At 33.5% G+C, this 16585-nt stretch overlaps 1 protein-coding gene across 1 annotated transcript; it reads right to left on the bottom strand.

Moving 5' to 3' along the window:
* Window positions 1-664: 664 nt before the first annotated feature.
* Window positions 665-2236, bottom strand: LOC131064699 (low affinity inorganic phosphate transporter 3-like). The gene has a single exon (XM_057998939.2). It carries the CDS (start codon window positions 2234-2236, stop codon window positions 665-667), a length of 1572 nt encoding a protein of 523 aa, XP_057854922.2.
* Window positions 2237-16585: the final 14349 nt, after the last annotated feature.

Raw genomic sequence — 16585 nt, 5'->3', positions numbered from 1 at the left:
ACCATTTGTGTTGGAAATCAAGGGAGTTGAACCCAAACATCTACTATGATAAGGGTAATCAAGGTGCTTTAAGGGCTCAAGTGATGGTGAAGCACCCAACTAAGATGAGTGCTACTAGGCCTTGTTTCATTTCATCTTTTGTTCGGTTTGGTAGTTTTAATGATAGATTACATCCCATTGGGTGCATGGATCCTAAAGTTTTTATACATCTTGCCATCCATTTATAATTGTTTTCCTTTCTCACAAATCTTAGTGCCAAAAGAAATCATAGGCTCCCCATCTAGTATTTCCCACTAAACATCAATTACACATTCAACTTTCCTCAATAGTCGCACACATAAAGAAGAAATGAAGATGTATAGATCAATAAAGAAGTGAGTATGTCGCTGTTTATGTATATATATATTTTATTAATTATTATAAATCCTGCATATATATCTTCTTCGAAATTCTTCATAAAATTATATTTATTCTAATTATTAAAAAAAAGCTTAAACAGCCTACACATTGTGCACACAGTACTTTAGTCTCGGCCTTGTCCGTGAGAACATGGCCTTTCTAACCTTACCTCATTTATTTGTTGATGTTCTTCCTACTACATACTAATACCATAACTAGATAATGATATACTACTGGCTTTTCGGAAAACAGAGGATGTGTATCGCTACACACTGATGGTGGGCATGGCCTTAAGCTCCTTCTCCTTCTCTTCAACTCCATCGGTTTCTCCAGAGAGTTCTTCGAGGGATTTCCCATTTGTTTCAGGCACCAGATACGTGAAAGCGAAACCCAGAGCATTCGTACAAGCGAGCAGATACAGAGCAGGCTTGAGTTTGGCATGGACACCATTAGCGTCACTTTTTATTTTAGTAGGATCAGCAAGATAACCAACTCCAAAAGCGCCAATGATGGCCCCAAACTTTCCCATGGCAGCCGATATGCCGTGGCAGGTCGACCGAAATCTGGCCGGGAAAAGCTCGGCGGGGACAATGAAGGTGGTGCTATTGGGCCCGAAATTTGCAAAGAAAAAGGCCAGCCCGTAGAAGACAACGAACCCAGCCCCGTGATGTTTCCAAAAGTCGTAGAAGATAGCGAGAACGAACATGAAGAAGGACATGAAGAAGAAGCCGATGAGCTGAATGGTAAAGCGGCCTATGTGGTCGATCAGGAATACCGTGAACCAGTACCCCGGGATTATCGACACAATCGCAATTATCAATTGCGCCGTTGCGATCTTCTGTACTTCGTGTACTGCTCCCATTTTGGCGGGTTTAGGGAGCCAGCCGACGCTGGTGAACATGTCCTTTTGAAACAAGTTTTGGCTGTAGAAGGCGATGTCCAGGAGGAACCAGGTGGTGGTGGTGCCCAGCAGGTGTAGGCCGTGGCGTCTGAAGAACTCGGCTGAAAACAACTTATATTCTGGTTCGTTAGACTGCATTTTCGTTGAACTTTCTTGGAGTTGGACATTCAGAACTCTCGACATGTCCGCCGCCGCTTTGCTTGCGTTCTTGGCGACCAGGGCCGTATAGCGAGCGGTTTCCGGCATCTTCATGCGCCAGTAGAACGTAAGAGATGCCGGAAAGGCGCCGAACATGAGGATAATTCTCCATATATAGTCTGCTCGATGAGATGTCCTATAGCGGTCTAGGTCGGCAGCATGGTCGTGAAATGCGGTGGAGACGATGAGGGATACTAGACCGCCGGCGAGGATGCCAAAGCCTTGCATGGCGAAGACGGCTGCGAGGAAGGATCCTCTGGTCTTCTTGTTGGCATACTCGGACATTATGGTGGCGGACAAGGGATAATCTCCGCCAATCCCGAAGCCCAGCCAGAATCTGAAGAAACACAGCGTGATAATCACGCCATTACTGGATCTGGCGAAGGAGAGGCCAGAGGCGATGGAGCAAAAAATCATGAGCAGCAGGGTGGCGCCGTACACTTTCTTTCGTCCTAGTTTGTCGCCCATATACCCGAAGAACAGCTGCCCCAATAAAGTTCCGCAGAAGGCCACCCCCGTGATCGCAGACGTTATTTCAGCGGGCAGGACGCCGGGCTTATTGAGGGAGGGATCATTGTAATAAATTCGTCCCAGCAGTTTAGTTACAGTGGTGATACAGAAGAGGTCGTAGGCATCAGTGAAAAAGCCCATTCCAGCAATTATAATAGCTGTGAAATGGTACCATTGTGTTTTTGCCACATCCAGAGCCGTCAGCACGTCCAGCTGCTTCTTCGCCATGATGGGAACTCCACTTCCCTGAATACAACAAAGAAAAATAAAAACTGTCACAAAAAGGAAAGCAAAGAAAATAAGATAGAACAAGATGTATAACTATTGGGTGGACTTCACATATAGACATACCTCTTCAAAATCTTAGGCTTGCAAAACATTTGCCTGGAGAAATCCATCTCCTCATTATGTTTATATAGAGAGTTCTTTTTCTGATAGAATATGCTTTAATGAGTGATATCAATGGGTTGTCCTCCTTGTTGCGTTTCTTGGTTTTTGAGAAAATTGGAGGGACTGAGTATATAAGGTCGCATATACTTTATCCTCTTCGTTCGTGACGTAGCCCATTAGACATTTTGTTCGTGCTCTCGGACCTCACAAAGACCATGGCATTTATGCATTGTTCTCTCGGTCATTCTTCATATATTAAGATGCAAGTCGATTATGAAGTCCTCGCCGGATTGTTTCTTGTGGATATGTACAAACTTCTTTTGTCATATATATATATTTTTTTTCAAATTTCTTCCTCTCGCCAATTACCGTGTACTGATATATACAAAGAAATTAGGGTTAATGTTATTTTTCTAATGAGAGGACGAGATAAGAATAATAAAAAATCCTAAAGATAGAACTAAGTATTAATATCAATCTTAAAATTTGAAGAAAAGAACATTGCTCAACATTGTGAGTCTAAGATGGATAAGATCACTAGTTATTAGACATGACAAGATCACTAATTATTAGACATGACAAAGAATATGAGGATATCTGTCTAATGAATTTCAAAAAATAGTAATGAATGTCCAACATAAGAAGAATACAAATTCATATAAATAACATCTTATTGGTTAGGTCCAAGTTTAAAAGTAAAGGTGAAAATTGAGATGGATATAATATTGTCCATTGGTATAATAAACTAGTAGAAAATTCCAATAATAAACTAGTAGAAAATTCAAATAGGATAAGCTCTATGATAGTACAAAATAAGAAAATAAGGAATATAAGGATACATGTAGATTTTGGAGAATTAAACAAGGTGTATGAACATGACACCTAAACAAATTATCATTTATGAAGGAAAAGTTTTAAAATATTACTAGAAGATAATTTTATTCTTTTCCATATGATTTTGTCAATTTCCATAAAATAGATATATGTGAAGAAGATCAATCTAAAACTATATTTATCATATAATATGGAACATGTATGTACATAGTTATGTTATTCAAACTTAAAAATGCATAGAAAATATTCAAGAAACAATGGTAAATAAATTTAGAGATCTCAAACATTATTTTATAGAAGTGTATATTAATAATTGGACAATATATGGAATGCTTAAAGACCATAACCATGAACTAATTTGATCTTTGAGAGATTCTATAGATTTATAATTGTATTGAACAACCTTTTTGCAATCTCATTTGATATCCTACTATGAAACATTATCTATAAATAAGGAATGATGGTAGAGCCATTTAAGATAGCTATTATTCTAAATAGACCATATAAAAAGGTGTAACAAAAATAAATAAAGATTTTATTTATATCAGTTATAGAAAAATTGTATTAGAAACTATGTTGATATCTTAGGACCCATTAAGGAATTAGTAAATAAAAAGAACAAGAAGTAGCTTGAATAAATACTTCAATATCATAAATCATTCAATATACCTAAAAATAAGATGTCAAGGCTCCAATCCTAGCCCTTTTGTATTGGACACAACGATTTCAAATTCATTTTGATGCATCTAGAACAATAATAAGTGCAATATTGGTATAACCTCAAGGAATCAAGGATCATCAAGGTGTATTTACTAGTATAAAAATTATTGGTAGTTGCAAGAAATTATAGAACTACATAGAGAATATTTAGCTATAGTATTTTGTCTATCCATTTTTAGCCATTATTTATTAGAAACTCCATTCATTATTTAGTGGTTAGTTTGTATCATGATCCAACCTTCACTACCCTAGCCTTGCCTCTCTGTAACACTACTTGTTCTTATCAATATGAACTCCTCACTAATGAATCCATTTGAACACACAAATTCATATCTCACTAACTCTTGAATATAAGGGTGCAACACCTTCCTTAAGGGAGAAATCTTCTAGGCTAAGATAGTGTGATATTTAATCTTTTGTTGTGTCTTAACCATTGAGTTACGGGTATTGTGTCACGTTTTGTACAAGACCTTCTAGGATGGCTAGTAGATCCTTTGACCTCATTTTTTAAGAATTCATTCCTTGCATTTGAGAAAAGTATTCACCATAAACTCGGGGATTTTCAATCCCTAATTTTTTGTTTTCCATCCATTAGAAAACCAATGACCTCTACAATTAGTTCCTATGTGACCTCCAAAAATTTGTTTCTTATGCAAAATTTGTTGTCCTTCCACCCTTTGCAAAAGAGCTTAGTCACCTTGGCATCATAGCCTCGAAGACACTTCAAATAGGTGTAACCCCACCTTTAGTCAAAATTCTCCAAATTTTCTTATTTCAACAAATGTCATCAAAGAAAATGGATTCTTGTTGATGCCTCTTGCCACCCATGATGGAGCCCACAAACCAATTATTAGAGAATTGTCTACCCCACAACTAACCCCTCAATGACACAGTTACAAAGAAAGCCCCCAAAACCATTATGTAAAATACTCGACACTTTGAAAGTAGGGAAACCGAGAGTAAAAATTACCCACAATCCATGTAGAAATGATAAATTGATAAGCACCAAGAATGAAAATTACCCAACTGTCATTATTAAAATATCTTAGAAAATCAATAAAAGAAAGTGTGAGAAACATAAACACCCTCGCATACCAAGAGGTTAACTCTCATGAATAATTTCAAGTTTAATTACGTCCTCGATGTTAGGAGGAAGAGGGTCAGTCCCATTCCAATAGAAACCTTCATGTCACAACACACCAATATTTGCAAAAGCATCCGCAAGGGAATTGCCTTCTGTAAGGATATGAGATATAATTACATTATCAAAAGCCTTGATGAGGTTTAAGGCATCCTTGATCAAAGCTCTTCAATGGTCCAACTCGGGATATAAGAGTCATTTAAACAATCGATGTATTAATTACATCAAGTCATTCACAATCAATCCAAACCTTCTGGAAGCCAAGATCATGTGGGAGCTTCATGGCATGAAGAGTAGCTGAGGCTTCAACCACGTGGGTTGACTTGATTTCCAAAGGGAGTGCAACTACCGAAATAAGTTTGCCAAAATCATCTCACAACAACCCCCCACAACGAGACAACCTACGATTCCCCTTAATGTAAATTAATCAGTTATACATATACTTCTGATCAATTATCTTAAATTAAACTTAACAAAAATCATTTTACTTTACAAACATTTATTTAAATATTTAAAATAAGATCTCGTTTTACAAACTTTTAAATGAGAACAAGTAAACACACTTAAAATATTCATGTGCTTAAATATATTAATGATATCTATTTTTTTTTAGTACATCAGGATATCCCCACGACTCAATCCAACGATCCAACTTGTTTTACCTTGGACTTATTTTTATTGTCAAATTGAAACCAGGATATATTAATGATATCCTAATTGAACTTTATGTTTACAATATATTGTTTATGCCGGAGGCGTTCCATAGTCACATACTAATGAAAAAACCTGTGTCACTTAATACATGACCAATTTTATTTGACAGGCATTCTACAAGCTGTTACATGTTAATGAACAATACAAAAGTGAGAAGAATGTAATGGATGTCTGTCACATGCTTTTCTTGGTTGTAATCGGATGTTATTGCAGTATATAACCGATGAGAGATGTAAAGATCAATCTTCTAAACCAATTAGCAAGGAGAAGCTTTCTGTAATAAGAGGAGTTCCTTTGAAAGGAGAGACGTTAGAGTCTTTTAGGGGTCATCTTCACTGTATCAGGTTTGTTTCTGGATTTTGATTATAACGTTGCTTCATTAAATTTTCATGATTTTGTTTCTATTCTCTTACTTGTACATCAAGTATTTTTCTCTTTGGGATCACAGCTGTAATGGTCTTTTTCTTTTATTATGCTCTAAATTTATGGGTTTCATTAGATGAATTTTTCCTGATAGATGCCATTTTTTGTTTTCATTCGAAATTCTAAAATATCACTTTGTTAGCAACAGTTTCTTTCGGGGTAGGTGTTTTACTCATTATATGCAGAGCTATTTCCTCGTACATCCGGAACCGAGTTTCCTCCATTTGGTATGTAGAAATAGTTTAAAGGAGGCAATTTGAAAATCTTTGATGCAGATGTAGATTTGCTATAATAGGTTTTCACTTGCAATTTTTACGTTAATGTGATATAAATACCACTCTCAGAACATCCTGTTGTTTTGTTGTTCAGTATGTTCTTTGAACACCAAATCCTGAAAAAATTAATATAATCCAAACAAGTTTTAGGTAGTTTTCTTCTATGTTAAAAGTGATTCCTCTGTCCCTCATTCCCATTGTCTATTTTTCACTCTGGTTACTTTCTTTGAGCACCAAAACCAGAAAATAAATTTCATAATTGACAATATAGCCATGTTCGTGGATCTTATGGTAATTTCCTATGGGATTCAAATAACGAATGAGGATGAGAATGACTTGCTGTAGAGTACAACATATGTTACATCTCATAATTCTAGAGGACAGAAATATGGCACATCTGCTCTATTTAACGTGTGCATGTCACTATCACATTGTACGAAAGGTCTATTTTGGAGCCAGAATAGCCGCAGCCTTATGCATGAGACGCGTCTATTCTGGTTAAAAAATGACAGTACGGATTGACTAACACACGTGTTAGTCGCACGTTTTACACCGTCGATTTTGCAATAAATGGCTGTGATTGACTAACACGTTGTACGAAAGGTCCGTTTTGAAACCAGAATAGCTACAGCCTTATGCATGCATCCAACTTTACATGAGTGAGCCAAATATTAAGTCATTTACTTGTTGAATCGATAATATTTAAAATTTGTGCATTGATTTTAAAGATTTAAATGTTGGAAATTCTTTAGAAGTAATTCTCAATAAAATTCTAAGTGATTTAAAATTTATAATAATTTGTAATTATTTTTCTAATATTAAAAAGATTGCTGAATTGAATAAAATTTAAGTAAGATATATTTTCTTTAATTCTTTGAACTTCATCAAAATCTTAAATGAAATGAATCATGCCAGCCATAATTTTCTGTAGTAGTTCTTTCATATAATTCGAGTTTTTCATTAAAGAATTTTACAAAGTGTGGTGAGATCTATAAAGATTTGTTTATGTTTTTAAAATTTAATTAAGTTTGTTTATTGACAAGAAATTTCATTAGATATTAGCATTTGGGTCAAAAGCAGAGTCTACAATTAGTTAAATTTATTGAAAATAATTATTCTAGGAGCTTTCCTCAAGATGGAAGTTGTTGATAAAAATTAATTCTCTAATAGAGTCTACAAGGAACAATTGAAACGATTGACATGTTGTCCTATTAGATGTAAGATCAAGTTGAGTTAGGTATGAAAATATTTTTTTGCCACCATGAATTCAACCTAACAAAATCATAACAATATGAAGAACTTGACAATTCAAAGCATTAATTAACAAATCAAAACATATTAGTAAACTTTTTCTTTAGTCTTCATGCATGTAGATTTATTAATTCGTTCTTCCAACTTTAGAAGACACGAGTCTTAAATTTTATGTGATCATAATAACCACAATATTGCCACTGTTGTAAGATGAGATGGTATACTATTACCTGTATAACCGATTTCTTCTCAACGTATAATGCAAGGAAAGGCCATTGGAATTTCTCTCTCTTTCTACATGTTTAAATAGAGTTGAATGTCATAGTGCACAATTTTATTTTTTTTCACCATTATTGCATATATAAGTGACATTATCATGACTTATGATTCATTTTCCTTTGCCTCACATTGCCTCACATTATCATTGATTATTTCTGATATTTAAATTTTATTTTTCAGAGTCTACAATATTCACTAACACTACCATTCATATATGACTTATGATTCCTTTTCCTTTGCCTCACATTGCCTCACATTATCATGATTATTTCTTTCAAAGTCTACAATATTCACTAACACTACCATTCATATAGTTGAATTTTACTTTACACCCTTTCCAAATTTAAGAAAATCTAAGAATAATTTTTAAATGGGTAAAAATGATATAATTGAATATTCGAGAAAAGTAATCTACATCCTCTACAATGTGTATACTTATGTAAAAAATGAAAGCAAATTAAATCTCATTCTAGTTACAATTATAATTGATAGAGAATGCAAGGGACGTAGGAATGCTAAAAGAAGACTTCCTTAACTTCACAATTATATATAGAGATTTGTTCGCTTAGGTTTCATTTTGGATTGAATAAAATAATTAAAACAAAATAAAATAGAGCTTAAAAATGATATTTCTTGCCCCCATTTACATAGATTTATCCAAATATAGATATACTAGTTTAAATTCAATTATAATCTTTTATGAGGTTCATTAATTGAATTTGTTGATTGAGATAAATCATCAATCATAAGCAGGTTAAATTTCAATAACTTGTTTAAATTAATTTTCAAAATTAAAACTATTTGATTATTAAATATTATAAATATATAACATTTTACTTACTTTTCAAAAATTATATTTATTTGTTTATTTTTATTGGTAACATGTAAATTTTTAGTCTTGTTAGTTCCCGCCCAAGGATACATATGCATCCATTGGGTGCATTTTCTTTTTCTAATTGATCAATCAAATTTAAGAATTTTAAACAAGTCTATAGTTCATATTTATTTTATATTTTATATAATTATAAAAATATCATTTTTCTTTAGTGGATCATATTTAAAATAGTGGGTAGAAAATTTAATTTTCCAAACAAATAAATTCTCATTTTGTACATTTAACAAATAATATGTAATTGAAAAGAGAAAAAGATTGTTGTTTGTACAAACAAAGCAATAAGATAATTTTAAAAATTCAACCGTATTGAATTTTCATTCATATATTATGAAAGTCATTATTACAGGGACAATGATTCATACGCTCCATGATCCATAAAATTTCGATTTGTATGCCCAGGGCTTGTATGTGAAAAGTTAAAATATTTAACAATTTTGTGATAGTATGAAAATAGGTAACAGTAAAAGACAAAATTATGTCATGTTTCAAACCAACTTATCAACACAAGTGAATTTAAATAATTCTAATTAAAACTTAATTTTAGTCAAACATATGGTCTATATAGATTCATTATAGATAAGTTATATATGGGCCACAACTTTTTCAATTGGAAATGTCTACTAAATGTATATTTTATACCACTTTGGGTCTAATTATTAAAAAAATTGATTTTTCAACAACTCCTACTCTTATAAATAATAGTTTTTTTGAAATGTAAAAATGTCCTTTTATAGATCTATAAGTGAATTTTCCAAAATATATATCTTTTAATATTTTAATTAGTTTTTATATTTTATATTTTAAATTTATTGAAAGTAGGTCATCGACATTGAAATATAAGGTTGATTATCTCGTTGAGGAAAAATACTAAAATTTCTTTATAATTTTTTAAAAAAATATGATGCAATAGAGAAAAGAATCTATGTCAACATGATATAATTATTTTATAATTTGAATAAATAATTGAGAAAAAAGGTGGTTGCAATTAGAAAAAGTTATATTTCAGTACACACAACATTTTATATTATATTATATTATATTATATTATATTATATTATATTATATATATATAGTAAAAAATATATCAATGCACTTAAGTTTCAAGCTATCAATATACACGAAAAAATTGAAGAAAAAAAGGTAAAATTTACTAAATAAAGTGTGACGGCTTGTGTAGCTTCAATTTCAACATTTAATCAATAACTAAATTATAGTGTTTACTTTATAAAAAACTAAATTCAAATATATTTTTTTAATTTTATTAAAATTACAAACATCAAATAGACAAAAGAATATAAATTTTATTAGTTTACATCATTTCAAAATTTAAAACATATATTTCACTTTCTATTGATTTGATTTAAAAATTTGAATCAACATTGACCATTTCCTTTATAGAAGTGTGACACAGCTTTGTACTTTTATCCATAAAATATTTAATAATATTAATGCTAAAAGGTAAAACATTCAACTCATTGCTACAGGTATAAGGAAATATTAATTTATAATATTTGTTTTATAATTTATTTTTATTATAATTTGATTTTTATTAAACTATATTTTAAAAGAAATTTATTTTATAGATTTTATTTAAGTAATATTATTTAATAATATTTTTTTAATTTTAATTAAGATTTATAATATTTATTATAATATGATCTTTATTAAACTATATTTTAAAAGAAATTTATTTTATAAATTTTATTTAAGTAATATTATTAAAAAATATTTTTTTTATTTTAATTAAGATTTACAATATTTATTTTTATTAAAGTATATTTTAATTGAAATTAATTTTATAAATTTGATTTAAATAAAACTTATTTTTTAATATAAAAATAAAATAAAATAAAGATAAATATAAATAAGTATAATAAATTTAATATTAAAACAGATAGTAAAAACTTTATAAATAGGAGAACAATATATTGTTTAATATTTACATTTCATAGTAAGTTTTTATTAATTTGAAGTATTTTGATGTGATATTTTTTATAATTTTCATATTTATATTCTTTTATATTTTTTTAAATATAAAATTTATATGACTATAGTGATGAATATTGTAAAATGAAAGATAATAAATAAATATAATGTACATTTGAAATTAAATTTTAAATTTGTAATTAAAACTTAAGTAATTTAAAGGAAAAGAGTTGGTTAACAAAAATCATATAAATAATACTATTAAATACATATATAGACTTAATATTAATATTAATGAACAATGCATGGCGAAGAATTGGATCAAAGATATGTAATATTAAGTGTTTATTTATGAGTATAGTATAGTTAAATTAGTATATGCTAAAAGAACTATGTTTTTAGTATTTAATTAAATTTATTGGTAATTTGTTGGAATTGAATAGGAATATTTCATGCTAAAGCAATTGAATTTTTCAATATAAAATTAAATAAGCAACGATCATTTTATGGGATTTAAATGCAATAAAAAATATCTTAAAGTTCAATCTCTTTGTAACAAGCCCCTAAAGCCCATATCACTACTTCTCTATAAATCACAAGTTGAAAATATGTTGTAGAGGGTAGAGTTGTAAAGACACCATCATAATAAAAAGAGGCATAATTGCACACAAAGATGACTCAAATACTTATGCCAACTATCTATCCAATGAAATTTAAACTATTTAATTGAAATAAAATGATACCAACATTCACAAATAACTAAACTTCTTTTTTTTATATTATATTATAAATCAAGAGACCAAAACATGGTTATACAGATGAGTTCAGGGGAGGCAGGGCCTTAACAGTGAAACCAAAAAGAACTATATGAGTGTCATATACAATGCACTAAAAGAAAACTCCAAAATAAAGTTGTGCTTGCTGCCATAAGGAACTAGAGGAGGATTTCATCTTGGTCTTCCAATCATGTGGTCCACCCCTGTGGTCCTTCCATCCAGACCACCTTCTTCCTTTCCATGATTTGTATGCACATGTCAACCCTATTGAAGGGGGGAGCTCTGGTATCTTGAAGTTCTTTAATCAGTTTCTTAACTGCACTCTCAAAGGCGGTTTGATTTTCTGTGATCCTTGCCCATTCATACCCATCTTGCATCTCGTATATAAATATGGTGGCTCGACCTTCTTTGAGGAACCGCAAGAGTTTGTTTCGTTCAACATTCATCAGGAAGCAAACCTGCACATAAATTTTATAGTGTGTGAGTTTCTTTTAAAAAACCAGTAAGTTCCCTAGCATTACCTTGGAACTTCTCCTCATTTCTGAGTTTCCAAATAAACCAAAGGATAAAAGAGGACAAAATTTGCCAAATTAAGTTAGCATCCTTTTTAAGATTATGGATGAAACTAGTAACTATATCATAAGTGAAGACATGCTTAGTAATGGATATTCCAAACATTAACCAGATCTCCCTAGCAAAAGGGCAGTCAAGGAAGATGTGCTGAGTGGACTCAGGTTTATTGCAGACAGAACATAGATCATATGCAGCTACATTATTCCTAATAGGCAATCTATCCAGTAAGAGTTGCCATCTGAAACACTTGATCTTAGGGGGGATGGGGGATTTCCAAAGGTTCTCAAAGGTTTTATACCAAGTGGTGGGGCTGTGGTGGACATTCCATAGGGTGTTGACATGGTCGATCACAGAGGTGTCCTAGTTAAGCAAGTTGTAGATAACTTTGGATTTAATTTTTGGGAGGGGGGAGCCATCCTTCCAAAGGAATGAGAGGTACCTGTGGGTGTCAACATGAGTATTCTTAGGAAGATTGAGGGTGTTACAAGCATTCCTAATCATATTGTAGGTCCGCTTATGCGAAGTAGGGAGATTAAATTTACTACTAAGTTTCTCCTAGGTGATGAGGTTGTCATTTTCTAGGATGTCTATAAGAAACTTGATCCCCTTGTTATGCCAAAATCTAGTAGAATAGCCTTGGGTTAAGGCCAATGGCTTAGAATTATGGTGGAGATTCCACCATATCAACCTTTCACCATGTATAGTGTTATCACAGTCAATGCGAGAGTTGCAAATAAGTCTACGCACCTGCTCCCAGGATTTCCAGATGGACTTAAAGACCCAAGTGCCTTGGACAGACACCGAGAAACTTCCAGCAAGTAGATCACTGAGTGGGAGGCCTGTCCATGATTTGGCAGCCTTGGGGAATCCATTTTGAATGTTGTTTCTGATAAGAATCTTCCAAGGTTCTTGCCCATCTAGTGCATGAAATATCCATTTGGCGGCAAGGGAGATTCCTTGCAACTTAAGATCCTTAAGGCCCAAACCTCCAAGTTTTTTGTCTAAGTGGCACCAGGCCTATTTCACCGCATGGGCCTTTCTTTTGCCCTTACCATCAGACCAGAGGAAGCATCTGATAGCCTTTTGAATTTCATAAATTTGATAATTGTTGAACATCCAAACCGAAGAGTAGTAGATACTGTACGAGGAGAGGATTTTTTGACATACTTGAACCCTACCTGCTAGGGAGAGGATTCTATTATCCCACTTGTTGAGATTCTTATCAATTTTCCCCTTAACCCAGGTCCACATGTCTCAAAGAGAGGGAGAAATAGAGAAGGGGATACCGAGATACTTGACAATCATGTTGGGTCCTCCCCATGAGTACCCGTCTTGCTGTAGCCAGTCTGGAGGTTCATCCTTCCAACCAAGTAAAATAGATTTGGAGTTGGAGATCCTAGCTCCAGAGGCTTTACCAAAGGTGTCAATTTTTAGGTTGATGGAATCGATGTTTTTCCTAGAGAGCTCCAGGAAAAGAGGTATCATCAGCAAATTGGATATTCAACAGTTCAGAGTCATCTGGCAACACGATGCCATGGACTCTAGGAGATAGAGTATCATCTCTAAGGAGATAAAAGAGGGCATCTGAGGCAATAACAAATAGAGCAGGGGTAAGAGGGCAGCCTTGCCTTATGGATCTAGAGAGAGGAATAGGTTGGGATAGGGTTCCATTAACTTCAATCATGGTGGAAGTGTCTTTGAGGAGAATTTGGAGTAGTCATAGAACTCGTTAGGGAGGCCAAAAGCTTGGAGCATCATGAGGATGAAATCCCACTCGACTCTGTCATAGGCTTTTTCAAAGTCCACAAGGAACATGGCAGCATCCTGGTTAGAGGTTTTGGCCCATTCCATGGATTCCCAACTAGTGACAAGGTTTTCCAATATGTATCTGCCTATAATGAATCCAGTTTGGGTAGAGAAAATGAATTTTGGAAGAATCTTTTCAAGGCGGGTAGCTAAGGCTTTGGCAAGGATTTTATAGGAGATGTTGAGGAGGGTGATTGGCCTCCAGTTCTTAATGAGCGCTTTGTCTCCTTCTTTAGGGATGAGTTTAACAATACCTTTATTTATGAATTCCCCTAGGGTGCCATTGTCAAGAGCTTCATTGTATATGTCATAGAGGTCATGCGTGACCCATTCAAGATTGGCTTTGTAGAACTCCGCAGGGAGGAAACCCACAGATTTAAGTTCTTGCAGCATCAAGAAATCTATGTTCTTGTGGTGGCTCAAAGAGCTTTTGATGACAAACTTCCTATCATGCGACTCAAGGCCTCGAATATTCCAAGAGATGTATTTCATTAGAGAGGAGGGTTAAGAGGTTCAACTAGGGAGACCGTAAGGATCTCCAGATTTCTTTTTATTCTTGGAGCCCATAGGCCTACCTTTCTTTTTAGTCAAGGAGGATCCTTTCATAAGGTCGTCCTCATCTTCACTAACTTCAGATGGTTTATTCCTAGTAGCTGCAATTCCTCCTATGTCGGACCCAGACATCTGGGAGTCTAGAAAGCCAAGGACCACTGTGCTAGACCTAGTTTCTTCAAGACCCTTATTGGCGTAGATTACTTCAATAACATGATTATCTTCTAACTCTTTGAGCATAGAGGTTGTCGAAGGGTTGGTGATGTTAACTTCAAGGGTAAGCCCTGCAGGTGATGAGGAGTCTGAATTATTTGGGGTCTTAGATCTGATCACCACACATGCAGGGTTATAACTGGTGCTAGCAACATTAGCACTTTGACTAGGGTTCTCAAGTTTTTTAATGATCTTTTTTACAATAGAGTTTGTCGGGGTTCGAGCGGGAGCGGGTGAGCTATTATTTGTAGGGAGGGGGTAAACACAGATGCCCGTTTCTTGGCTGATAGTTGGGATAGTAGGATGGTTTTGATTTGGGGCATTCAGGTTGCTAATTTTCCTCCTACGCTTCCTAGAAGTGACCAACTGAAAGCAGTCAGAGGGCGATTTTGAAGGACCAATTGTTGGGTCAGAGGCTAGACCAAGTTGATCAGAGACAAGGGGCATGTGATCAATGTGCATGGGCTTTAATTTTGAAGAATTGGTGATGGGAATAGCAGCTTCTTCGTTAACAGGGAGTGGGGTGGATGAGTGTTGAAAAAAAATAACTAAACTTCTTGAACCACATCCTCTCATTTTACATTCTATGAATGAAAGAAAGTGCACGTACCATGTCATTCATGTGGATATGCTAAAACAATTTAAATCTATCCATATCTCTCTACCACTATCTCTATATCTCCCTCCATCTATATTATTCCCTCCCTCCTATCTATATATTCAACCATCTCTCCCTTTCTCCTCCTCTCCTTCCACACTATCTCTCCCTCTACCTCTTCATCTCTATTTGCCAATGTTTAAAATTATTATCAAACATGTACACAAATCATTTACAACGGCGGGACACTTACAAATTATTTAAAATATTCCAATCAACACATACATTGTCTATCCATCATTGATTCCAAAACTATGTACACCTATCCATATCCATAAAACATTTAAAAAAATACATACAATTGAATTTTTCATTAAAAAAAACACAAATATAACTTCTCACACGTATTACACAACTCGTCTTATCTAACCACCTTTCATATACTATTATAAAATATAAATTTTACTTATTAAAAAATTGTAGTTTGTATAAAAGTGGGTTTACCAATAGACTTCTACCACACACTATAATATTATATGTACTTCTCTCTCTCTCCCTTATATATAAGTATTTATCTCTTTCTCTCTTTACCTTTATCTCTCCCTCTACCTCTTCATCTCTATCTGCCAATCTTTTAATCTCCATCTCTCTAATTTTATCTCTCCATCTACCTCTTTCTATTTCGTGTCTATTCTCTTCCTCTTCCTCTCCCCCTCTATCTTCATCTCTACTCTTCTATCTTCATCTCTACTCTTATATGCTTTAAACTAACCAAACCAAAGACAGAAACTTGAGGCTTTACATCTTTTGTTTGAATTAGATGAAATTTAAAAAAGAGAACACATTAATCTAATGAGAGTTAATTTAGACACTAAGTCACTTGATATGAATGCAACCAGCATCAATATGAAAGATTCAAATTCCCATCGATCAACAGCTCAATTAAATTACATGTATTCTTAAATATTTTATTACATCCTAACGCATACATTACATTGAGGTGGCTCGCCGTAAAGTTGCAGGCGCTTTTTATTTGAGCTATTCCCTGAGAGCATGGCCTTTCTAACGCCATCTCATTTGATTTCCTTCCTACAACTAATGGCAAACAAAAGGAAGTGGTGCCGTTACAACATGCTAAAGGTCATACTAATATCAATTCTAGATAATGAGATATATACTACTGGCTTTCAGAAAACAGAGAATGTGTTTCG

The sequence above is a fragment of the Cryptomeria japonica genome, chromosome 8 (assembly GCF_030272615.1).
Source record: "Cryptomeria japonica chromosome 8, Sugi_1.0, whole genome shotgun sequence".
Lineage (NCBI taxonomy): Eukaryota > Viridiplantae > Streptophyta > Pinopsida > Cupressales > Cupressaceae > Cryptomeria > Cryptomeria japonica.
Note: the sequence above shows the minus strand (reverse complement) of the source record. Positions and strands in the feature narration are given on the sequence as shown.

Coding starts and splice junctions, on each gene's coding strand:
- LOC131064699 (XM_057998939.2), bottom strand. CDS start 2,236: ATGGCGAAGAAGCAGCTGGACGTGCTGACGGCTCTGGATGTGGCAAAA.